The sequence below is a fragment of the Ahaetulla prasina genome, chromosome 1 (assembly GCF_028640845.1).
Source record: "Ahaetulla prasina isolate Xishuangbanna chromosome 1, ASM2864084v1, whole genome shotgun sequence".
Classification (NCBI taxonomy): Eukaryota; Metazoa; Chordata; class Lepidosauria; order Squamata; family Colubridae; genus Ahaetulla; species Ahaetulla prasina.
Genome location: NC_080539.1, coordinates 78,575,542 through 78,601,645, shown reverse-complemented (window position 1 = coordinate 78,601,645; position 26,104 = coordinate 78,575,542). Strand labels below are relative to the sequence as shown.

The 26,104-nt window shown below is 37.4% G+C and overlaps 1 protein-coding gene across 4 annotated transcripts in view; it reads left to right on the top strand.

Annotated features, from left to right (window-relative positions):
- The window catches only part of KIF26B (kinesin family member 26B), a 361,542-nt gene that overhangs the window by 113,257 nt on the left and 222,181 nt on the right, over positions 1-26,104 (top strand). For 3 of the 4 annotated variants that reach the window (XM_058165242.1, XM_058165253.1, XM_058165264.1), the window contains one exon: positions 4,600-5,133. In XM_058165242.1, coding sequence (XP_058021225.1) covers positions 4,600-5,133 — 534 coding nt within the window. The remainder of the gene's footprint in view (positions 1-4,599; positions 5,134-26,104) is intronic. The other variant, XM_058165246.1, reaches the window with a different exon arrangement.

The following is a 26,104-nucleotide window of genomic DNA, read 5'->3' as shown; positions in this document are numbered from 1 at the left end:
CAGAATTGACTGTCCAGCATCTCAGAATTGACTCTCCCTAGTTCTCTGAAACATAAAGGTAAGACTGATGTCTGTCCTTCAAGGTAATCCAAATCAGAAACCAAAACCAAAAATATTAATATTTCCTTTGTTGTAAGGTTACAGTAACAGAACCTTGCAAATCTAAAAGCATTTCCCTCTTCCTCTGCCTTTTCATTCCAGAGAACTAGGAAGAATTAGGAAGGTCAGTTCTGAAATGTTTTCTTCATCTCCATTGCTGCTTTGAAGTTTTTCTCTTATCAGACAGTTGTCTAGGCCAGGGGTCTCCAACCTTGGCAACTTTAAGCCTGGACTTTAACTTTAAGCTTTAAGCTTTGCTGGCTGGGGGATTCTGGGAGTTGAAGTCCTCCAGGCTTAAAGTTGCCAAGGTTGAAGACCCCTGGTCTAGGCTGTAGTCTTCTTCCTGTCCAGTGGTGATATTCAGCCGATTCTATCTGGTTCGGGCAAGCTGCTGGAGGCTCTGCCCACCCTCCTGGATGTAATCACGTCCCATTTATCTACGTTTTTGACACTCTGCGGATGGGCGGAAGGCCCTGCTGTGCGTGCTCACATCTGGGAACCAGTAGTGAAGGTAAGTGAATACCACCCCAACTCCTGTCTCTCAAGGTCATTCTCGCAGCCCAATAGAGAAAGTACTAGTTTAAAAAATGGCCGTAGTGAAGGGAGTAGGTTACTCACCTTTATAAAAGGTAAAGGTTCCCCTTGCACATACTTGCTAGTTGTTGCTGACTCTAGGGGGCTGTGCTCATTTCCTTTTCAAAGCCGAAGAGCCAGCGCTATCCGAAGACATCTCCGTGGTCATGTGGCCAGCATGACTCAACGCCAAAGGTGCATGGAGCGCTGTTACCTTCCCACCAAAGATGGTCCCTATTTTTTCTACTTGCATTTTTACATGCTTTTGAAACTGCTAGGTTGGCAGAAACTGGGACAAGTAATGGGAGCTCACCCTGTTACACGGCAGCACTAGGGATTCGAACCGCTGAGCTGCTGACCTTTCGATCGACAAGCTCAACCTCCTAGCCCCGGAGCCACCGAATCCCTTATATTCACCTTTATATCAGTGGTGAAATCTGAACCGGTTTGCTACCGGTTTGCTGGCCGTGGATGCGTACTGCACGTGCGCATGCATAGTTTGCAACAAATGTGCACGGAGTGCGCATGCACACTACATGCCAAAAGGGGGCTTGGAAGGTAAGTAGAACAGCGAGGGGGAGAATCAGCTGTGTCGTGTGACCGTCGGAACCTTTCCCCCCCTTTTTAAAGCATTTTTTTACTACCTATTCACCCAAAGCAGTAGTAAAAAATGCTTTAAAATTTTTTAAAAAAGGCTCAGATTATCACAGCTGTGCTGCGCGATCGTCCAAGCCTTTTTTTTTTTTTACTTTTTAAAAGCATTTTTTAACTACCTGTTCGCCTGAACCGGTAGTAAAAAAATGCTTAAAAAGTAAAAAAAAAAAAGTTCCGAAAATCAGCTGAGCAATGAGCGACCGCCGGAACTTCTTTTTTTTAACTTTCTGAAGCATTTTTAACTACCAGTTCCAGAAAACCGGTAGTAAAAAAAATGCTTAAAAAGTAAAAAAAAAAGTTCCGATGATTGCGCATAACTCAGCTAATCATTGGAACTTTTTTTTACATTTTTTTACTAGCATTGTTTACTACTGGTTTGGGTGAACTGGCCCAAACCAGTATCATTTCATTCTTGCTTTATATATTATATTAAAAAGTGTCTTTTAAGTTTTTGGTGTGAGAAATGCCTTCCAATGAAGTAAAAGAGCTTCATTTAGTCAGTAATAAACTGAAATAGGTGAATGACACAAACAATGGAATAAGTACAAGACAACATTATTATATGGGTGGTATATTTCACATATCCAACTATATAGACAACATATAGTTCCCCACTTGCCTCATCCTTTTTTAACTTTGTAATTTGTGTGGTATTTTCTATGTGATCTTTGAAATTGGGGTCATCTGACACTTTTCATATCTTTTACTGTATTAGCTTATAGTGCAGCAGGAGTGAAATGCTCCCGGTTTGGACTGGATCAGCTGATCTGGTAGTGATGGTGGCGGGTAGTTCGGAGAACCGGTAGCAAAAATCCCTGCCCCCCCTCTGCCCATGCCCAGCTGAGCTGCCTGATCATCAGAGCCTTTTTTGTTACTTTTAAAAGCATTTTTTCTACAAGCTCTTTGGCCGAATAAGTTGTAAAAAATGCTTTTAAAAGTAAAAAAGAAGATTGCGCATCACAGCTGATCAACTCCCCTCCCGCCTGCTGTTCTACTTATCCCATGCATCTTTTTCGTGTGCACTGCGCACGCACACACCTCGCATTTGGTGTGTGGTAGGCAATGCATGCGCAGCACGTGAACCAGTAGTAAGCCGGTTCAGATTTCACCACTGCAGTACAGTAGGGATACAAGTTTGGTAGCTTTCCATTAAACCTCTGCCTGAAACACAACCAAACTTTCTTTATCAGAAAAGGAGCATGTAATTATAACCTTGAATAACCAATTGAGTTTTGAAAAGCTCAGAGTTCCCTTCCCCAGCTGGACTTTTAGAAAGACTGCCAAAATACCATAGACTTTTCAAGTTGACAGTAAGTCTCACAAGCGGACCTATTTCTTTGATGTTTCCTGCTGAGTTTTTAAAGCCTAAAAAGCTCAAACAGTGTGTGTAACTTGGCATCCTCCTACTACTTATGCTGTGCAACTCAAATTATACATAGCTTGAACTCCTTCTGCCAGCTTTATGCACACCTATGGGACTAATAAACTTTCTACTCATTAAATTCACCGGTAGCCCCCCTGGAACTGTACAGAAAGTAAACTAATGCCAAAACATTACAGTTATTCTATTCCAGCAATCAGTTTGAAAGCTTTGATGTAAACAATAATAATCTGTTTTCCCCCTATGTGATCTATAGTGGCCATTCTGGATCATTTTCTGCAGAATTATAAAGTACTTGTTTCAGGGATAAAGTTGGAATGTTACTTATATATTGATTATTAAGATATACTTATTATTAAGAAAGTTGATATCCCTTTTGTTTTGGTTCATATATTTTATTTCTTATTCATGTACTTGAAGTTTTTGGGTTTTTTAGGGATTGAATAAGGTGAAGTCAGTTTTCTAGTAATGCTTTTTCCATTAAAAAAAAAAGCTCTAGAAATTTAAACTCATCAACTGGTTTAAATCCTACAATTGTTTTAGATAGTTCTAGATGGCCCAGTCAGTGCTCTTCCGTCTGCTATGGGATAAAGATTTCTGCTTGGTTGTGCTACTTCTTTGTTTGCAAAGAGTCAATATTCCGAAGGCAGAAATAGGCTGGAAAGATTCCTGTATGATAATCTACCGAAAGTGAGCCTGACTAAATATATGGGTACCAGAATATTGGTCCTTTGCTTTCTTTGCTCAGTGTTCCTAGGCTAGCACAAGTAGTTCATCCAAAATATAAAGTGAGAGTTTTCTTTAATAATTGTAATATTAAACATTTCTGTTGATGAGGAAATACATATGCCTGATGCTCTTATAGTAGTCAGAATTAGATAATGCTTTCACACTGTTATTCAGATTTCCCTGGTCTTCTGTTGACAATTATTTTTTTGGAGGGTTTGACGTAAGAGATACTATGATTCATTAATCATTTAATCTCCACATGTTGAATCACTATGGACTTTAGTGAAAAGAAAGATGTGTCATCAATTTGTAAAGACAGAGTAATTTCCCAACAATGAATAGTCTTTATTCCTTCTGTCTGAGTTTGGTGGTTATTTTCCTGATATATTAATTTTAGCATTATCGAATACTGTTTGCATTTATTCTTATTTTAAATGTACTTCCCTTCTTCACATCTAAGAAAAATTATATGTTTGAAAATGGAGGAGAAGGGATACTGAGATCACCTTTTTGAATATAGAAGTCTGTATGTGAGTTCGAAAGCACGCAAAAAATGCAAGTAAAAAAATAAGGACCACCTTTAGTGGGAAGGTAACAGTGTTCCGTGTGCCTTTGGCATTTAGTCATGCCAGCCACATGACCACGGAGACATCTTCGGACAGTGCTGGCTCTTTGACTTTGAAACGGAGATGAGCACCACTCCCTAGAGTCGGAAACAACTAGCAAGTATGTGCAAGGAGAATCTTTACCTTTTTAAAGTGAGCTCCACCTGTGGTTTCCTTTTGTGAGCTATTAGAAGGTTAATCCTTTGGCTCAGAACAATCAGTAGACAATGAGGAATGGATAACATCAAGTACAAATTTTAATTAACAAATCTGAGTAAATGGGATATAATTAATAATGAAAGAAATTTCTAATTTTCTCAGTGTTGAAATGATATTGTTATGAGTAACCATAATGCAAATGAAATAGCTTTTAGTGAAGCAACTCCTAAATGTATCTCCAGGTGGTAATCAAGAACATGATGCCCAATTTAATCTTAGCAGAAACATAAATATATTTACATTTTATTTTTTTAAAATCAACACTACAGTAAATACAATAAAGTTGATTTCTTTGTGTCCTTTTAGTTTAATGGTTTTCTCTTACTTTTTGGTTTTTAGGATCCGGCATTTTCTTCAGTGATTCATGACAAACTACAGGTTCCCAATACTACCCGGAAAGCATGGAATGAGAGAGACAACCGGTGTGATGTGTGTGCCACTCACTTGAACCAGCTGAAGCAGGAGGCTATTCAGATGGTCTTAACACTTGAACAAGCAGCCAACGCAGAACATTGTGATGCTTCTCCTGGCTCTCCTCCTCCCCTTCCCAATATTCCCACCTTAGTGGGCTCTCGACATATGGGCAGTCTGCAACCCAGAGACTGGGCATACCTGTCTGCTCCTTATGCTACTTCCAATTATGCTGGCTTTCTGCCTAACAAACTCAGTGGAAAGGTGAACAACATAGGAATCGTTAATGGGATAGAGAAGAAAAATGGTTCCTTGGGACACCAGACAAAGGTCAGTGTACAGATGGCTACCAGTCCCAGCAATGGTAACATCCTGAATTCTGTGGCTATCCAGGCTCATCAGTACCTAGACGGCACCTGGTCCTTGTCAAGAACAAATGGTATTACTCTGTATCCCTATCAAGTAAGTGCGTTAGAAAGGATTTTCCCTCATTGATTCGTACCTACAGAGTACTTTGTGGCTTTAAGAAATACATATGTACTAACTAGTTCTATGATAGAGTGTCAAGATATTTAATATAGAGTGGTTGATCTCATTTGCAATGACCAGAATTCATGGCCCTAAAATAAACCAAACATGCTGCCTTATTTTTGCAGTCTTCAACTCTGTCAACCATTCTGTGGATTGCTAAATTAGCAGTGCAAATAATAGATCTTTAGGATGAAGTAGTAACCTGATCTCAGATATGTTTGGTGTTTCTAAACATGTTTGATAAATACAACTGGTGCTGCAGAATTCTAAACATAAAGTAGTGGTTTCTTTGCATGTTGAGTGGGTGTTTTTTCCTGGAAAATCTCCTAATGGGGAGAAATGCAAATGCTGAATTTTTTTTCTTCGCTGCCTAGAAAAGTTTTAGATAGGAATTTCAGCATGTTGTAAAGCTATTAAAAGCTTAAGAAGGTAAGCTTCTAGGAGTGGTCATGACCTCGAATATAAACAAGGTAACAGTAGTCCTTTGGAATTTTCTTCCTTCTATATTTCCAGCTGCAAAAGATGAGAAATGGAACTGGATTCAGTGGTTGAGGTCACCATCCCAACAGTGGGAAGGGGTGTTCTAAAGGATATAGTCTCTACACAACTCTTGCAGAATCAGCCTTCAAAACCATATTGAAAAGTCAATGTACGAAGAGAAGTCTAGCATGGTGGTAGCCTGCCAAGACATGTTAGCAAAGCCAGAGAATGTGGTGTTGCTATTCTTATGTGATTGTAAGCAGGTGTGACATCATCTTTAAAGAGCTAATGTTATTTTGTGCTCCCTTTTTGTTTGCTTTACTGATTCTCCATTTCAGTGTAATGAAGGCTAAATTGCCATCAGACTAAAACATTTTGTTGAATAATGGCCATGTTCGTTAACTGCAGGACAGGTAATTATGTTGCCGTCTGAGATTTTGCTTCCATTAAAGGTACAAGGAGATGCTTTATCCCTGAACCAAGTAGCATAGAGGGACATGAAGAAGATCAGAGATTGTACAGAATCAGGCTGTTTCCACTAGCAGATTTTTTTCAGAAGTGCTGATCTAATAAGCCAAGGGAAAAAAATAACTGGATAAAGAATATTATAAATTTAGTAGGATTCATTGCCCTGTTCATCATCTTTTTATCAGTCTTATGTCCTGGAACAAGAGCTATGGGACAGCTAGACTTAATGGCTCCTGAGGTGGGCATCACCATTGCAGTTAGCTTTCCTGGCAGAATTGATAGCCTGCCTGGCAGAATCGATTGACTGTTACAAAGTTGGATCTTGTAGACTCTGTGCATCTCAAATATGAAAAAGTACTGTCTTGGACATGCATCTCAGCAAATCTTAACAAAGAAAATCTGCAAAGAAGAGGAACTCATAATATTTAACATATAAGAAAGTTTGGTCCAAGCATTTAAAATCATGGGGATTAAATAGATAGAGGAGAAGAAATAGTGAGGGTTTCTTCACTCTTTGCAGGCTGGCTGTACTTCGATTGAATGAGATGGTTCTCATCAAGTTTTGAGATATCATAAAAGAACAGGAAATGGTTGTGTTGCTTTATTATATATGTAAAGTCAGATACTAGAAGAATTGAATTTTCTGTCTCATGTGCCCTAGATACTGTGCATCGTGACTTATGTGTGAGGTTGCCACTTGCTATTTAGTCTTATTGTAGGTGGTAAATTGTACAGATGGTCTTCGACTTACAACAGTTCATTTAGTGACTGATCAAAGTTACAACATCACTGAAAAAAGTGACTTATGATTATTTTTCATACAGCATCTCTATGTGCGCATGTTCAAACTGTATGCTTGACAACTGATTCATATTTATGATGGTTACAGTGTCCTAGAGTCATGTAATCCCCTTTTGTGGCCTTCTAACAAGCAAAGTCAATGGGGAAGCAAGATCCACTTAACAGCCATGTTACTAACTTAACAACTGCAGTGATTCACTTAAGAAAGGTCATAAAATAGGGCAAAAATCACTTAACAAGTATCTCACTTAGCAACAGAAATTTAGGGCTCAATTGTGATTGTAAGTCAATGGCTATCTGTATAGAGCCAGTCCTGTATTAACAGTTTGTACAACTTAGAAGAATGGTTATATGACGATTATAGAGTCCTCATTTAGTGATTGCAGTCATGCAATGATTGTTTAACAGTTATGAAATTGATGAAAAAGTAACTTGGTGACCAATCTTTGCATTTATTTGTTGTTAGTTGCAAAGTCATGTCCGACCCATGGACAACGTTCCTCCAGACCTTCCTGTCCTCTACCATCCCCCAGAGTCCATTTAAGCTCTTGCCAATTGCTTTAGTGACTCCATCCAGCCACCTTGTTCTCTGTCATTCCGTTCTTCTTTTGTCCTCAATCATTCCCAGCATTAGGCTCTTCTCCAGTGAGTCCTTCCTTCTCATTAAATAGCCAAAGTATTTGAGTTTCATCTTCAGGATCTGGCCTTCTAAAGAGTAGTCAGGGTTGATCTCCTCTAGGACTGACTGGTTTGTTCAGCTTGCAGTCCAAGGGACTCGCAGGAGTCTTCTCCAGCACCAGAGTTCAGAGGCCTCAATTCTTTGATGCTCAGCCTTCCTTATGGTCCAACTTTCACAACCATACTTTGCAACTGGGAAAACCATAGCCTTGACTATACGTACTTTTGTTGTCAGGGTGATTTATAATTTCTTCAAATCCATAAAATAATTGAAAGCTGAAGTAAGATCATGAGCAGAGTTGCTGTTTCACTTAGCGACCACTTCGCTTAACAACCAAGTTGCCAGTTCCAATTGCAATCACTAATGAACACTACCTGAACTTACATGTGTGGGTATAGTTACAGTATATATATCTACTCTGGAACAAGTAAAGTTTAATATTTTATTTCTTGTTATTTTATTTACTGATTAAAATGTTGTTTTTAAAGATACAACAGATTGATTGGCTTTCTTCCCCGTTAGTAAATTGGCAATCATGTTGCTTGGATTGAGAGCTTGAGAAGATAGGACAAGCAGAACAGCATTGCTTATTACAGTATTTGTAAGAATAACAGGTATAACATGTTAATAATAATATTCCATGATTATCTTTATATTTGGATTGGATGATCTTGTGTTAGCTTGGGATCAGTGACACAAAGTTACTCATGTGTTTACTTTTTCCTGCATGGGTTTTTGATGCTGTTTAAAAAGAGGATGGTGATGGTGATGGTGAGATGATGATGATGATATCAAGTCTGATTCAAGGTTAACATAAAGGTTTCCATGTAAGCCTTAATTTATGGAATTGACCAGTTTTCTACAATTGTAATTTGATGATGCTCCAAGAGTCATTAAAAGATGTTTTGGAGGATCCCATGTAGTTCTGAGACCTTTAAGGTCCGACCATTAGTATACATGATAAAAGCAGAAATTTAACTTTGGAAAAATAATACTTTGTTTCTTAAGAAAATTTCAAACACAGATTTTTTAATATAAAAATTGGAAGTGGTTTTTAAAAAGTGAGATCTGATGTATAACCTAAAATACAGCGATAAGATATAGGACTTAAAGCTTCTAGTTATATTACGAACTCTAGCTGACCAAATCATGGAGGCTGAAGCCAAACACCCTGATTCACTGGCCATTGTTTTGGGAGATCTAAACAAGGCAAACTTAAGGAAAGAGCTACCAAAATACTTTCAGCATGTCAATTGTCCCACCAGAGGCAAGAATACTCTAGACCACTGCTACACAACACTAAAAGATGCCTATCGGTCTTTACCACGTGCAGCTGTAGGACACTCTGATCATTGCATGATTCACCTTGTACCTGCTTACAGGCAAAGACTTAAAGCCACAAAACCAATAATTAAATCAGTGAAAACCTGGACGGAGGAATCAGAATTAAAGCTACAGGCATGTTTTGACTGCACTGATTGGAATATTTTTAAAGATACCTCTGCAGACCTGGATGAACTCACAGATACTGTAACATCATATGTCAGCTTCTGTGAAGACCTATGTGTACCTACAAGGAACTTGCGAATACACAGTAACAACAAACCTTGGTTTACACCTAAACTTAAGCAGCTACGACATTCCAAAGAGGAAGCCTACAGAAAAGGTGATAAAATGCTGTACAATCAGGCCAGAAATGCACTAACAAGGGAGATAAGAGCAGCAAAAAGAAGCTACTCTGAAAAGCTAAAGAATCAGTTTTCAGCAAATGAACCAGCAAACATGTGGAAAACTCTTAAAAATATCACCGGCTATGGCAAACCTCCTTCCCAGGCTGAAGGTAATCAACAACTGGCAGATGACCTGAATGAGTTTTACTGCAGGTTTGAAAGGAAACTACAGCCACCTATCTCCACAACCCCCATCTCAGACACACCAACAACAGCCAAGCCTCCTACAACTGACCCCATTTCATTGGGTTCACAACCCCTAGTGATCACAGAAAAGGAAGTGCAGGACCTATTTCACAGACAAAAGCCAGGAAAAGCTCCAGGCCCAGACAAGATAACTCCTTCTTGCTTAAAAGTCTGTGCTGACCAATTGGCCCCCATCTTCACCCATATTTTCAATAAATCACTAGAGATGTGTTATGTTCCTTCTTGCTTCAAACGCTCTACCATCATCCCAGTGCCGAAGAAGCCCACCATCAAGGAACTGAATGACTACAGACCAGTTGCTTTAACATCTGTAGTCATGAAAACCTTTGAAAGGCTAGTGCTTTCCTACCTGAAAACCATCACGGATCCGCTGTTAGACCCCTTGCAATTTGCATACCGAGCAAATAGATCAACAGATGATGCTGTTAATATGGCTCTGCACTACATCCTACAACATCTTGAGTCTCCAAAGACCTATGCAAGGGTCCTTTTTGTAGACTTTAGTTCAGCATTCAATACCATCATTCCAGACATTCTTCTAACTAAGCTAAACCAGCTACAGATACCGGAACAGACTTGTAAGTGGATCACAAGCTTCCTAACAAACAGGAAGCAGCAGGTGAAGCTAAGCAAGATCACATCAAATACCTGTACAATTAGCACAGGGCCCCCCCAAGGCTGTGTGCTCTCCCCACTTCTCTTCTCTCTGTATACCAATGACTGCATCTCCAATGATCCATCTGTTAAGCTACTGAAGTTCGCAGATGACACAACAGTGATTGGTCTCATTCGAGACAATGACGAATCCGCATATAGACGAGAGGTCGAACGACTAGCCTTGTGGTGCAACCAAAACAATCTGGAACTGAACACACTCAAAACCGTAGAAATGGTGGTAGACTTTAGGAAAAACCCTTCCATACTTCCACCTCTCACAATACTTGACAACACAGTATCAACAGTAGAAACCTTCAAATTTCTGGGTTCTATCATATCGCAAGATCTCAAATGGACAGCTAACATCAAAACATCAATTAAAAAAGGACAACAAAGAATGTTCTTTCTGCGCCAACTCAGTAAGCTCAAACTGCCCAAGGAGCTGCTGATCCAATTCTACAGAGGAATTATTGAGTCTGTCATTTGCACCTCTATAACTGTCTGGTTCAGTTCTGCAACCCAACAAGAAAAACACAGACTTCAGAGGATAATTAGAACTGCAGAAAAAATAATTGCTACCAACCTGCCTTCCATTGAGGACCTGTATACTGCACGAATCAAGAAGAGGGCCGTGAAAATATTTGCAGATCCCTCGCATCCTGGACATAAACTGTTTCAACTCCTACCCTTAAAACGACACTTTAGAGCACTGCACACCAGAACAACTAGACACAAGAACAGTTTTTTCCTGAAGGCCATCACTCTGCTAAACAAATAATTCCCTCAACACTATCAGACTATTTACTGAATCTGCACTTCTATTAATCGTTTCATAGTTCCCATCACCAATCTCTTTCCACTTATGACTGTATGACTATAACTTGTTGCTGGCAATCCTTATGATTTATATTGATATATTGATCATCAATTGTGTTGTAAATGTTGTACCTTGATGAAGGTATCTTTTCTTTTATGTACACTGAGAGCATATGCACCAAGACAAATTCCTTGTGTGTCCAATCACACTTGGCAAATAAATTCTAATTCTAATTCTAATTCTATATCTATTAGGTGGCTATCACTATATGTCAATTAGGTATCTTTTTTATAAAGTAGAAATAATTACGAAGAAGTCCATAAAATCTGTTTTGAGCGTCATGAGGCTATATCAAACAGTTACCCTATATATCTTATCTAGGAGATAAGTGAGCAGTAAAGATAAAAATAGTGTGTGGGGTTTTTTTTTGGTTAAAATACAATGTATATCCATAAATCATTTTAGAACCTAGGCTAGTCTATGTAATGGGGGAAAAAAAGAAAATGCTCAATTCTTCCTTTATCTCTTTTTTATTTTAACAATTTTTTTAAAGAGAAAGATTGGGGATCCAAACTTGGAACCTTCCTTGAAGAAAAACTCTGAAAATCATGTCTCACACCTGGTGGGTGCCATTTACATTTTCCTCTCCATGTATGGCAGGGGTAGTCAACCTTTTTATACCTACCACCCAGTTTTGTATCTCTGTTAGTAGTAAAATTTCCTAACTGCCCACCGGTTCCACAGTAATGATGATTTATAAAGTAGGGAAGTAACTTTGCTTTATAAAATTTATAATTTGACAATTTGACAAAACCCTACCTCCCACCATGAAAGCTGGAACACCCACTAGTGGGCGGTAGGGACCAGGTTGACTACCACTGATGTATGGGGAGAATCCTTACAGCCACATACCTTTCTGATCAGATGTATATTGTCACAATTAACTACAAATGGATAGACACAAACCACAGGAGCTCTGAAATCTCTTTATTGAGGGGTGGCTCAGCTACTAGGAAACTAATCTTGAAAGGTCTCCCAGAATAGACAACTTTCCATTAGGTCTGTGATGGCAAACCTATGGCACACGTACCAGAGGTGGCACGCAGTGCCCTCTCTGATAGCACATGACCCATCGCCCCAGTTCAGATCCGCATGCATGTATGCCTCCCGCCAGCCAGCTGGTCTTTGGGTCTCTGCCGCGCATGCATGGGGCATGTGTGGGGCCCCATGTGCGCATGCATAGGGGGCAGGATGCATGTGGGGGGCATGCGCACATGCATGGGGAGAGGGGCACATGCGGGGGGCTGCATGTGCATTGGGCACTCGGTCCATAAAAGGTTAACCATCACTGCACTAGGTTGTCTTGCCAAAAATTGAAGTAGCGGTTCAATTGAATGCAGCGGTCTTGCTATAGTGCAGGAAATTTTGAAAGGAAGTAAGGTCAAGATGAACATTCTATTTTGCCTTTGATTTTTTGCTTATGGCCATCTATTTTATACTTGTCCATTGCAGGGATTAGCTGCTCAAGTTCTTATAGCAGACGATCAAGTACTCTCCAAGCAAAGGTGGAGACCAGTCTAGGGAATTTGGTTCTTGGAACTTTTCAACAGCTTTCTATGGCATACAGTTTATACTAAGAAGGGTAAAGTGACAAATAGAACAATAAGGGAAGGGACTACTAGATCCATGTTCACTAGCCCATCATCTTTCGTCGACCAGGAGGTTTTTTTTTTGTCCCTCTTACTCACATATTTGTATGTTTTTTCAGTTTTTATACTCAACCTCTAGCTGAGTAGTTTTGCATAGCTATTAAGTTGAAAGTATTAAAAAGGCATCCACTACGAATACAGTAGTTTTTGACTCACAGCTATTTATTTAGCAATTGTTCAATGTTAACAGCAGCACTGAAAAGAGTGACATGTGCAGGCCTCACATTTACAACCTTTGCAGCATCCTCATGGTCACATGATCAAAATTTGGGTGTCCCAAGGTCATGTGATCTCTGTTTATGACCTTCCCGGCAAGTTTCCAACAGGCAAAATCAATTGGAGCCAGATTTTCATAACAACCAAGTTATTTGCTTGGTTGCAGTGATTCTCTTAAGAACTGTGGCAAAAAAAGTCGTAAAATTGGACACAATTCACTTAGCAGTCTTCTTGTTTAGCAATGGAAATTCTGGTCTGAATTGTGATCTTAAGCCAAAGATACTTGTATAAAGAAACAGCAACAAGTAGCACATAAATTCACATAACACAACCAACACATACAGATGGTTCATGTAATATTTTAGCCCAGTGCTTCAAAAAAGAGACAAAGAAGAGTCTTCAGATTTTTTTTTAAAAAGCCAGCAAAATTAGGGATCATCCATATTTTGAAGTAGATGTTTTTTTCCCCCAAAGGGCAGCCACAGAGACAGAAAAGGCATCCTTCCTGGATCTCAAAAGATAGCACTGTTTTATATTCAAGAACGGTAGCATCCTAAAGTTTTCAGATCTTATTGAATAGACATAGATGTTCACAGATTGGTAACCCTGCAAGTAACCAGGCCCTATGCTATGAGAATTTTATTTTTGGTCCTGCCTTCCTTCTAAGGCTCAGAAAGATCAGTAGATGCTGGTTTGGGGCCTGCCCTCTTCCCTGCCATCCACAAATCATCTAATCATCATGTCTCAAAAGCAGTATCCTCAGGACTCTCACACATTCCCGGACATCCAGTTTTTGGTGTGTTGCGATGTGGATGTAGAACAATAGATTTTTATCTAGTCATAACTGGACAATGCAATTCATGCTTGTGAAGCAAGATCAAAGAGATTTCATCTGCTGGGACACCTTCTTGAAAACTGAAAAACAGGCTTTCTAGGAGAAGCACCTGTGTACCCAGTGGTGATTTTTCCAGTTTTGGTAATACAGAATGGAATCATTATATGAAGGGGAAGTCAAGATTTACTAGGTCTGTCCAAGAAGCTGTCCATTTCCCAAGGAAATGGTGAGCTATTAACAACCCAGTAACATTTATTTTTTAATTTATTTTTTAATTTTTTTATTTTCATTTGTATCCCACCCTTCTCCGAAGACTCAGGGCGGCTTACACTATGTCAAGCAATAGTCTTCATCCATTTGTATATTATATACAAAGTCAACTTTTTATTGCCCCCAACAGTCTGGATCCTCATTTTACCTACCTTATAAAGGATGGAAGGCTGAGTCAACCTTGGGCCTGGTGGGACTTGAACCTGCAGTAATTGCAAGCAGCTGCTGTTAATAACAGACTGTCTTAGCAGTCTGAGCCACTCAAGGACCCTAATTAGTTATTTCCAAAGATAGTGGCAGTTTACTCAATATTTATTTGTTTGTTTATTTAGTGATTTATTTATTTATTTATAACATTTATATAGCTAGCCCAATTTATATCAAACTTTAGGTGGTTCTCAACCCACCCATTTTATTATAGCTGTATTATTGTGCTGCATCTTACTCTCAGAAATTGGGATGAAGCCTGTACCAAACCCTGTCTTCTCATTTTCGGTAGGGTCCTATCTAGAAGAACACTTCATGTAAGTCCAGCTTTCCCTTCATCCAATGAGAGGATTTTTGTAACTCCTCCATCTTTAATTTCATTCTTGCTACTGAGGCAATTGCTGTGGATATGAATGATGTTTTTTTCATAGAAAGAAATTTAGGATGCTAATAAATGTTTTCTTAAGGACCATAGTTCTGGCAGCTAGCCTTTATATGCCAAGTAACCAAGCAATCAGAAAAGAGGTGTGATTGTGTGTGCGTGTCCCAACTTGTAGTCAAAACATCTGATTTCATCATTAGGCTTTTTTCAACAACAGAAAGAATGAAAACAGTTGAGAATGAACAACATCTATCCAATCTCTGTTGTATTCTGTGCTAATTATAAGTTTTTCTTACTATCATTCTGGTATGATTTGATCTGACATGACATTTTTATGCATGGCTTAATGATTTGGGAATCACTTGATTATCCATCATGATAGCAGGAAAAAACCCTGAAATTCAGAGTAAAAGAATATTCCAGCAACTAAAAGCAGCTAAGGAGGCTTATCCTGTGAGTCTAACAACCCCATGACACAGCTGTGATGTAAAGAGTCATTTAAAAGAGTGAGATAATCCTTTAATGCAGTGCATGACATGAGAACACAATTAGTAAGGATTTGGATACTTGCTTTTTTCCCCAGTCTAGTTAGTTTGTTCAGATATGGGAAATCTCTTTTCTGACAAGCAATCTAGGATAATCTGGGCCTGGAAAAGCTAGAATATGGGTAAGAAATTCTCAGTAAAGTTTAATAAAGATGATATCTTTCCATAGGAAAATATGCTATAAAATCATTCTGTGATGAAGAATGTATTTTTAAGGAAACTTGCCATAGAAACTTTCAAGTAAAAGTGTAAAATATAGAAATTGAGTTTATAAGTACATTTTAAACCAATTCTGCTTTTATGGGAAAATATACTGTATTTTGGAAAGTGACTAAAGTTGCTCCTTCTCAGAGTAAGGAATTAAATTTGTGATGAATGACCAAGGAGCCAGACGCTCTGAGGATAATTAAGGAATTTTCCTTGTTTCATTTTGAGTCAAGGACATACAAGGAAAAAAAGCAAATTCTGAATGATACAAACAATGCACAAATAAATATTCTAAGATCCTCTTTTCACATTAACAAAAGCGCAGATCAATTCAGGGTTTGAGGAAATCTTAATGCTTATTTTACCCCTTCGCTGTAACAATGATCTTTATTCTACATATATGAAAAATAATGTGAACTCTGAAGAAGACTCCTCAGCCTAATAGAATTCAGCTGAGATGACTACCGGAGCTGATTCTCTGTATGAATGAAGAATGCCAGTTGATTAGCTGCTTCTGAATGATGTGCTGAATGATTGGAAAAGAATGGTTATCCATGGACCAAAGTCGTGGAGAAGCACTCCTAGATAATGGAATAATTTTAATTGTAATACTCTCTGGAAAGTTGAATGAGGTACTGCAGAATTTTTCACAATCAGTGCACGTAGTTGGTTATTCCCAGGTGAGTTCAAGAATTCAAGAATAAAGGTAAATGATCTATCACCTTTGAAAGTGCTGAGCTGTCTGTCATGCTTAAGATTACTAGGGGTTCTTGGCTGAACATCAGTAAGCTTGTTCCATAAAGAAGTAGAATTTTAATAATTCATGTCAGTGTATTTTAATAAATATTTTTAAAAGAACTACATTTTACAAAGATTCTTCTAACTAATCCAGTAAGGCTTTATTTACAATTTAAACAAATGTTTTAGCTCATATATATTTCTTAAACAATTCTTTATTTTGTGAAATAATTTCTTTATTTAAAAAATAATATTGAGAAGAACAGTACTGAAGGGATATTAGAAAACCTTAAACAGTAAAATTTTATCCCAGTTGAAAAATGTATTAATATTAGATTTCCATTGTGCTGGATGAAATAGGATAATGATATGAAACTTTGATGCATTTTAAACCACTCTTTTCTGATCTCGTTCCTTCCATTATGATAGGATATTATGGAAGTTGGAGTCCATCATGTGGAAAAAACAAACTGGCAAGAAGCAAGATTATTTTCTTTTGCTAGATAAACTTCTTACTTCTCTTTTATTTAGAGAGGTCATCATTAAAATAGTCATTAATTTTGGGTTTCAAAGACAACATCCGTATATAATGAGAATAATCCATTGAAATCTCCCAGTTGCAGATGCCCATGGATCTTCAGCAGTTGATACAGCATTTTGGGTTCTTTTGGAGCAGACTAGCAGGAAAGTTATGAAGAAGATAAGACCTTTGTGTGAGCTGACTTCTTGGGAGATAGTGGATTGCAGTATGTTATGAGCAGTGGAAACATATTTTATAGCTAACAGGCAGGAGAAAATGGATTACAGAATTCAGAATAATGTATGAAGATACGAAACGGTTCCTGCTGTAGGCTTTTACAGAAAGTTTACCTATTTCTGCTTGGAAATTTGCTTGATTTGCACAAACTAGAACTATTATTTCAGGAATGATCCCATTCTGGAATGCTGCTTTATGGGGATATTATATAGTTTGAGAATCAGCTCTCCTTGTTTTGATGGTAAAAGGTTTGCTCCCAATATTATGCAACAATTGGTTAGATATATGAATAAGAAATTTAGTGGCTTTCCTCATGTTTTGTTTGGCCCAAGATAAAGAGCAGCTGTTACACAAAGTTGCTTTTCTTTTGTCAGAATGACCATCCAGGTACAACTTTTAGTTGTTCTCAGTATGTAAAAAGAATGGGGGACTATACATTCCATCCCACACTACTAGCTAGAAACGTTGATGAGATAGAAAAGAGTTGCACTAATTCTAGTGAAGAAGAAATTATTGGTAAGGAAAGATTAAACTTTTCTAGCTGTATGTCATAAATAATAACAACAACAACAATAATTTGCCTGACTATTCCAAGTTGTACCCATTCAGTTTGCAACTTGCCATTTGATTCGGTGTTGTCCAACTGTAATATTTTTACTCTTTTTTTCCATTCTCCACTTTTTTTAGACTATGAATGCAAAAAAAGGCAAAACCAATTCCTTTTCCCTTTATTACGTTCATATGAATTACTTTGTGAAATAATAAGTACTTGTGCAAGGGGATATAGCGCAGTGCAACGTACCATAATATATAAGGCAGTTTAAAATTATTTTCATGTTTCTGGAAGGAAGATTTTCATTCCTGTTTTGTTTTAAGAAGTAATTTATAGTAACAAAGATATATGTTCCTCTACTGGCCTAGCTCTGCTGAACAGGGCAGTTCAAAGCAGCCAGTTTTAAATTTAACTTGCCATATCAAGGCATCTTCCTTTGAATGTCCCTGATGAGTTTTTAAAAGTAGCATAGTTTGTGCACTTAAGCCAAGAATGATTGTTATGGGATTATATACTAAATCCAGGGATTAAGTTGTTGGTCTCAGATAAAGGAGGCTTTTGAGATTTGGAAAAAAAAAAAAAGGAAAGGGGCCTTTTTAAACCTATTGCCTTATTTGGTAACTTTCTCAGTAAATGTCCATAATTGATAGGTAGATAAAAATGCCAAATCCAGTCTAAGCATCTGACTGACAAACATAATAATAATAATAATAGTGCTCTGAGAGGCTTTCCATCTGTCAATTGCAAAAGGCCCCGTGGCATGGATCCACACCTATACTATTCACCTGTACTACACAGATACATTATGGCATCCTAGGTTCTTGGGAAGGCCTAAATTCTTGGCATGAAGGCCAACTTATTTATTTATCCAAGCGGGACTGGCCTGATTTTTAAAATTCTAAATTTTAAATTTTTAATTTTTAATTGTAATTTTACTGGGTATTTTATATGGTCAATTGGACGGTTTTAATTTCGGCCTTTTATTGAATAAGCTTTTTAATTGTTATTTTAATATGTATATTAATTGTTTTAAATGAAGGCTGTACACCGCCCTGAGTCCTTCGGGAGAAGGGCGGTATAAAAGTTTAATTAAATAAATAAATAAATAAATAAAACACCACCTGAAGAACTGGCAGCTGTGATTTCACATTTATAAATATAATTATAATAATCACCATCAGTCAGTTGTAAAAGGAAGCTTTACTTGGAAGAGCATATATCCTGTGACAATACTTTAATACAACAACATCTGCCTATCGCAGGTCTTTGGAAAGGACTCGATAAGTGGATAAAAATGCCAAATCCAGTCTAAAATGTGGCCGACTGTGACTAACTATAATCATCATCATCTTAAATGCTCTAAAGCAGTGTGAGACTCCAAGCCTTAACTGGATCTCCAATTGTTTGGAGCCGGGGTCTCCAACCTTGGTCCCTTTAAGACTTGTGGACTTCAACTCCCAGAGTCCCTCAGCCAGCTTTGCTTTGCTGGCTGAGGGACTCTGGGAGTTGAAGTCCACAAGTCTTAAAGGGACCAAGGTTGGAGACCCCTGGTTTGGAGCATATTTGGAGACTGCTTTAAATATTGGAGGGCAGTTTATCTGAATCAGTTTGTGCTGGAGTGACAGAGACTTTCTGCACGCCAATGTTCTAATTTTAGGGAACTGCAGTTCCAGTATTTCTTGAGGACATTAGCTTTTGGGGAGGAGAGTGGTATAAATAGTAGCATTTAATATCAAATAATAATAGTTTGAACATCAGAAGAACAAGACTTTGAAGAGGGCATAGGAAGGCATAGGAAAATAGTGACCAATGATAAATTATATGACTTGGTTGGAATGTTTTCAGAGCCAGTAGATTTCTTGTTCAATAAGTTTCATCTTTAATATATATATCTATTTATCCATTCACACAATAAATGGCGGTATGCACAGCTACAAAGTCACTCTCCCAATAATAGGAATATGTACTCTTCTCTGGGTAGAGAGAGATACAAATCTCGGTTACAAATAAATGAATGAAACTCAGTAATTGGTATTAACCAAATTCCACAGCTACAAACAGAAGTATTCTTTTTGTTTATAAACAGTTTTTAATGCCTTGACAGAAAAGAGGGAAGACAGTTTTTATTAAATCCCTTTGTGTCCCCAGAGCTTTGTGTCACTTTCCACACACTCATAAGATTGCAGGGAGAAGAAGAAATCATGAAAGGTTGTGTTTCTTCTTTTCGGTAGCAGAAACAAACCCGAATGTCTTCTTTTCCCCTGTCTCTATATCCTTATCTATCAGTGGTGACATGTAAAATTTGTTGCTACCGGTTCTGTGGGCGAGGCTTTGTGGGGTAGGTCATGTGACTGGGTGGGCATGGCCAACTTTTTTTTTACTTTTTTAAAGCATTTTTTACTACCAGTTCGGGCGAATAGGTAGTAAAAAATGCTTTAAAAAAGGGGGGGGAAGGTTCCGATGGTCACAGCTGTGCCGCCTGATTGTCAGAACCCTTCTTAAAAACTTTTTTAACCATTTTTACTACCTATTCACCAGAACCAGTAGTTTAAAAAATGCTTTAAAAAGGTTTAAAAAAAAGGTTCTGACGATCGCATGGCACAGCTGTGATCGTCAGAACCTTTTTTAAAACATTTTTTTACTACCTATTCACCAGAACGAGTTGTAAAAAAATGCTTTTAAAAAGTTTTTTAAAAAAGATTCCAACGATCGCACAGACCAGCTGTGATCGTCAGAACCTTTTTTAAAGCAAATTTTTACTACCTAGCTGCCAGAACCGGTAGTAAAAAAATGCTTTAAAGAAGAAAAAAAGGTTCCGGTGATTGCGCAGCACAGCTGATTGTGCTGTGCCATCATCAGAACCTTTTTGAAACTTTTTTGACAATCAGCTGTGCTGCGTGATTTTCAGAACCTTTTTTTTTCTTTTTTAAAGCATTTTTTACTACTGGTAAAAACTACTGTTCGGTTCTGGCGAACAGGTAGTAAAAATGCTTTTAAAAAAAGTTTTTAAAAAAGGTTCCAAGGATCGTGCGGCACAGCTGTGCCATGCAAATGTTGGAACCTTTTTAAAGCATTTTTTTACTACCAGTTCGCTCGAACCGGTAGTTTTTATCACTACCAGTTTACCGAACCGGAGCAAACCGGTAGCATTTCACCCATTATTTATGTTTACATTTTAAATATGTATAATGATAGAAACCTTTTTCAAATTAATTTGCCATTTGTAACACGTACTTTGGTATTTTTTGAGGATTTCTCAGATAGTCAGATTTTTTTATTTATGTCTGAGATTTTTGGATTTCTCAGTTGGATATCATCATGTTCCTTTTCCAATTGTTTTCCCCAATGAAAACAATTGATGTATAGGAACCCTTTATAGGAAATCTATGTTTCTTCACTATATGCTTTGAATGGAAGAAGCACTGATGTCTTTGAAGGCTTCCTGTTTGATAGATCAGTTTTTAATAACCACCTCAGATTTTTATTAGATCATTGTGGGAAGAACAAAGGTTGAACTTCAGCAATTAATATGAATTAGGTCTGATTAGTAAAATTTAAGCATTGCTTCTGATAAGAAGTCTCCTTGCTATCATAACTAGATTGTGCTGGAATCATTTTAATTACGTTTGTCATAAATCTCTTGCATATTCCTGGTTGGCTAATTAATTTAATCTTCTTGTTTACTTAGGAAAGTATCAACCAAATCAGAACTGATTTAAATAGATGCTTCAGTTCAGATCAATTGCACTAGTTATTGAAGCTATTTAATTGTTTTTTCATTTAAAAAATAAGTTCTTTAAAAATGACTTGATACACAAGCTATGTTTATAGAAGGTTTCCAATGTTTAAGTTTATAAATACCTTTTCATAAGAAGTACATGAGTTTGAAAAGGATTTAAGAAGAACTTTAGACTTCATCATTAAATAATAGGGGAAATGGAAGCACTTATGAAACAAACACATGAAATTTAAAGCGAATTGGACACGAGTACACACACACACACACACACACACACACACACACAAACTAAATTAACTAAATTTGTGTAGTTTAAACCAGCTTTAAACTACCGAAATAAACTAAACCAGTTGACCTTCAGGTGGTCTTACTTAGCTCCTAGCCAATTTAAGTATGTTAGTCTCTCCTTTTAACTGTTAGTGATTGTGTTCTGAGCCTCAGACAATATCACAAGATTTCAGGCTGATGCTGTAGATGGATGGAACCAAGTAACATTTAGAAATGTTTAGTGTTAAACATTTCCTCCCTCTTGGGTGTCTCTTTGTATTTGCCATGGAAAAGTTATTTGCTCTGACTCTTTTCATCAGTAAATAATACATTCTAGTTAATAGGGTATAGAGTCACTGTCCTTAAGATTCGCAGAAGAACCAGGACCCTAAGCAGAAATGTAGTCTGTCTGGCGTTCAGATATTTTAGTGAAGATGGATTATGATGCTTCAGGCAGATACATTCACAAGAGCTTATGTACTGTGAAATGAAACTATGCTGTCTATTTCAGTCAAACGATATCAGTTTCAGCTAAGGTTCAATAGCTACACTACAATTCCATTTTTGGTGGATGCATAACTATATAAATTAGTAGTAAGCAATTATTTTCTAAAGTTAGAAATGCCTTCTGGATCATAAGATGATGATCCATGGAATATTTGTGGCTATGTAAGATATTGACTCTGCTTCTAATCTGCTGCAACATTTAAGGGTGAATAATTCATTTCAAATCTATGTTTCAAATAAAAAAAATTAAGCTTACACCAAAGAGCGTTTAGTGGGTGCTAGCAATTTTTAATGTTATTCCGCAGTATTTTTTTTTTTTTGCAGACTGCAATTCAAGTAATGTCTTTCGAAAATCTTCTAAGATATTTTTATTTCAATTACCTCTGTAGTAGATCAAGGAGAGATTGGATTCAGTTTTTTCATTGTGTTTAAGTTAATAATTTTTGTACCCTGCCTCAAAAGTATGGATCGTGGTCAAGTTATAAATATAAAAAACAGATAATAAAACAAAAATATAAAATCCAAATGAATTTCTTTAATAGACACCACAGCTTAATCAGTTGCTGGGGCACAAAACATATTGAAATGAAGTAGTTCAAATTGTTTCTGAAAGGCTCACAGGGTAGGGGATTACATCCCCCCATGGGAGGAGTGTCCTAAAGGGTTATAATTGGCACCCTGATTGAATTGGGGCAAAGACTCTTTTATTTACAGCTCCATCTGCTGCTTGAGCAACAACTGAGTCATGAAAGATCCACCAAGTCATGAATCATCTTTAAATACATTGATTGATTGATTGTATAACATTGGATTGTCCATGTTATTTACTGATGGCCAGTAGTTCTATCTTGGAAGGATTTAATCTGAGATTGTTTTCCTCATACAGACACGTACAACTTCCAAACACTGGTTAAAGACTTCCATGGAATCCTTATCATTTCAAAACAGAACTAATTGTAGAGAGTAAGAAAGATAATTTTGATAGAGAGATGCAAACTCCTTTACCAAAGTGATGAGGGGGTAAAACATGTTTTAAGTCCACAACAGACAGATAATATTTGGAAGACAATACTTCCTTTTTTCCCAACGAAGAAAAGACTTACAGCACAAACATGCAAAATTCTGTCATTATAGCCAATCTCAATAAAAGCAGTTTTAGCCTTCCTCTGGAGTTATTTCCTGGTCTGGTCCACTTTGTGGGACTGACACTAATGAAGACCAGATAGATATTTCAATGCTAGGTTTACCTGGAGAAAGAGCAGTTACCCTTTAGTTTTCCATTGTAAGAAAAAGTTCAACTGACTCACAGCATCCTAATAATGAATTCATTCATAAAGGAATGCAGGATTTTTGCTTGTACAGTTTCCAAGAGTGTGTTTTCTAATTTATTATCTTTTGATACTAAGCCTGATTAGTGAAACTGAGTGTGCATCTTGTTTCTCTGGCTGTGTTCTGCTGTTAGGTATTTGGCAATAATCCACCAGGGTTCCCATTGTCATTTGCTCCCCTTGGCTGGGCTTTCCTTCATTCTGACACTCTGACTAACAACAATCAGACAATCCATTTCTTCTTGGATTCTAGTTGATTTATCACCACTTTCTGAATAACCTTATCTAAAATGAGAAGTTAGAAATTGTTTGAAACACATGTTGGTTCAAAAGAGGGGGCACAATGATATTTTTCAAGGTAAGTAGCATTTATTACCTCCTGGATCCAGTTGCTCACATTCTGCCTGGCTGCCAATGGGAGCCTCGAGGAACATGGGCTGAGACACAGGTAAACAGAATTCAAACATCAAAACCCTAACCATTCCTTTAGATCAGAGGTAGTCAACCTGGTCCCTACCGTCCACTAGTGGGCGTTCCAGCTTTCATGGTGGGCAGTAGGGGTTTTGTCTGATACTGAAGCACTTTCCTTTTTTTTAATTTAATTGACTTTTTAAAAAAATTTAATAGCATTATTTAAAAACATTTTCATTAGGTTTTCATAATATTCCCATGACAATTTAAATTTCTGAAAATATACTATTTGTATCGCCCACACATAAGTTTAGTTCAAGTTATGTAAGTGAAACTAAATGGTGCTATAGTGCGACTGCAAACAAAAGAGCCTCTTCCCAGAATAGCTCGTGCATCTACCCCTACACCACCAGCTGTAACAGACAAGCAGAGTTGGTAGCCAGCACCCCCCCCAAACCCAATCCACGAGGCACGAGAGGCATGTGCAGATGATACACGGTGCATTACTGTGGAACCGGTGGGCAGTTTGAAAATTTTACTACTAACAGAGATACAAAAGTGGGCGGTAGGTATAAAAAGGTTGACTACCCCTGCTTTAGATTTTACAAATTCAGAGGAATCCCAGCATGAAGCATCATCTTGTTTATCACCATCGGTTTAATCTAATTGGTGTTTTAATTGTCCAAATCAAAGTAGGCACAAGCAACTTTTTCTGCCATAGGACCTATAAATTCTAGTCATTTGCCATGCCCATTTTCTCCTGAAAGGATCCGAATAATCTGAAAGAGGTTGCCAAAAGGGAATATGAGAATGCAAGAAGCATAAAGAAGATAATTCTCTGCAATAATTAATTTTCTTCTCCAGAATAAGCTTGGAGAAGATAATTAGTAAGCAGGAAAGCTAAAGACCAAATTAATTAATAAATACATACAGAAGATGTGCCCTGTGAACTACATAGAGGACCCTCATAATTAATTCCTGATGTTCATTCCTGCTGTGATTTTGTACTCCTCAGTTTGGTGGAATCTTACATGGGATTTATTTCTGAATATGCTTACGTAAGTTTGCATGATGAAGATTATGCACTCTAGCTACTGTATTTAATCAATGCTTTTCAGTACTGCTGGAAAGGTAGCATTTGTGCTTCTGAAGCTTTCCTCTTGTTTTCCCCAGATCCTCCCCCCCATCCCCAAAATGACCCAACATCAGTCAGATTATGTAATTTCTCATTGTTTAAATATGGAATGAGGAGAAGAAGGAACAGGGGTGAAAAAAAAGGTAACCACCTCTTGCCATATCTTATTGTGGTATTGTTAGGAAGTATGAAGTTTCTTGGTACTCTCTGAGCTTGATTGTTTGCTAGCAGATGATTCATTACCCAGCTGGGGTAACATCATTAGTCTTACTGAGTGTGGGGTTTACTCCCTTTTTATAAGGAGAGAGCAAATTATCGTATATGGCAAGCTGTTGTATACAAACAGGGAGCAAAGCTCACATTCACTAGTCCTTATGTTACCTAATTGGGTAATGAAAGGTCTGCAAGCAAACTCAGAGTACCCCAAGGACTCCATAGTTCAATCCTGAGCTTTCAGATATTCCCTTCTATTGATAGTTAGGAAGTATTGGTAACTGTCAGGGAAGAATTTTACCTCTCCCATTCAGCCTTAAGCTTCTTCTACAATAATAGAGAATATTGTGCATGTATGCAATCAAATGCAAACATCTTCTGATTTAAATGATTGCGATTACTCTCTTATCTAAGCATTTCTTGTCTCTTTTGTGAAAGAAAAGGAAAATCTATGGGGAAAAGGCCACTGCTTAAAGCAAAAAACTTTGGATGTAAAAGATAAAGAGTTTCAATTCCTGGCATCTTCAAATAGAGCAAGAAAAACTACCCGAAGCCTAGGGAGATACTGCCTGTCAAGGTAAACAGTTTGGAGTGATAATCATTCCATATAGGAATTCTATTCAGGTACCATATAAGGCAGTTTTCTTTGTGGAATTCATTCATTTGAAGAGATTATCTGATTGAACTATATAGCTAGTTGACTTTATGGCCACAAATTAGTTCTATAGTTAAACACTATAGCAAAAGAGACAGTGGTAAGGGTAGTTGAACTTTTTAGAGCAAATTGTACAATAATCTTTGAGGTCAGGAAAGACTTTTTAAAAAATCTTGAATATTGTCCATTTTTTTATTTATTATTTTTTGAATCCTATTTCTATGCTATATTCATCATCATACTTGATGGTGTCATGAAACAGATACTCAATAGGTAACTTATTGATATCTCAATAAGAGTATTCTGAGTGTTAAGAGGGTTATTAAGAGGGAATATCTAGATGCAAATCTAAATAAATAGTAATGGTTCAGTGAAATATTGAATTATAA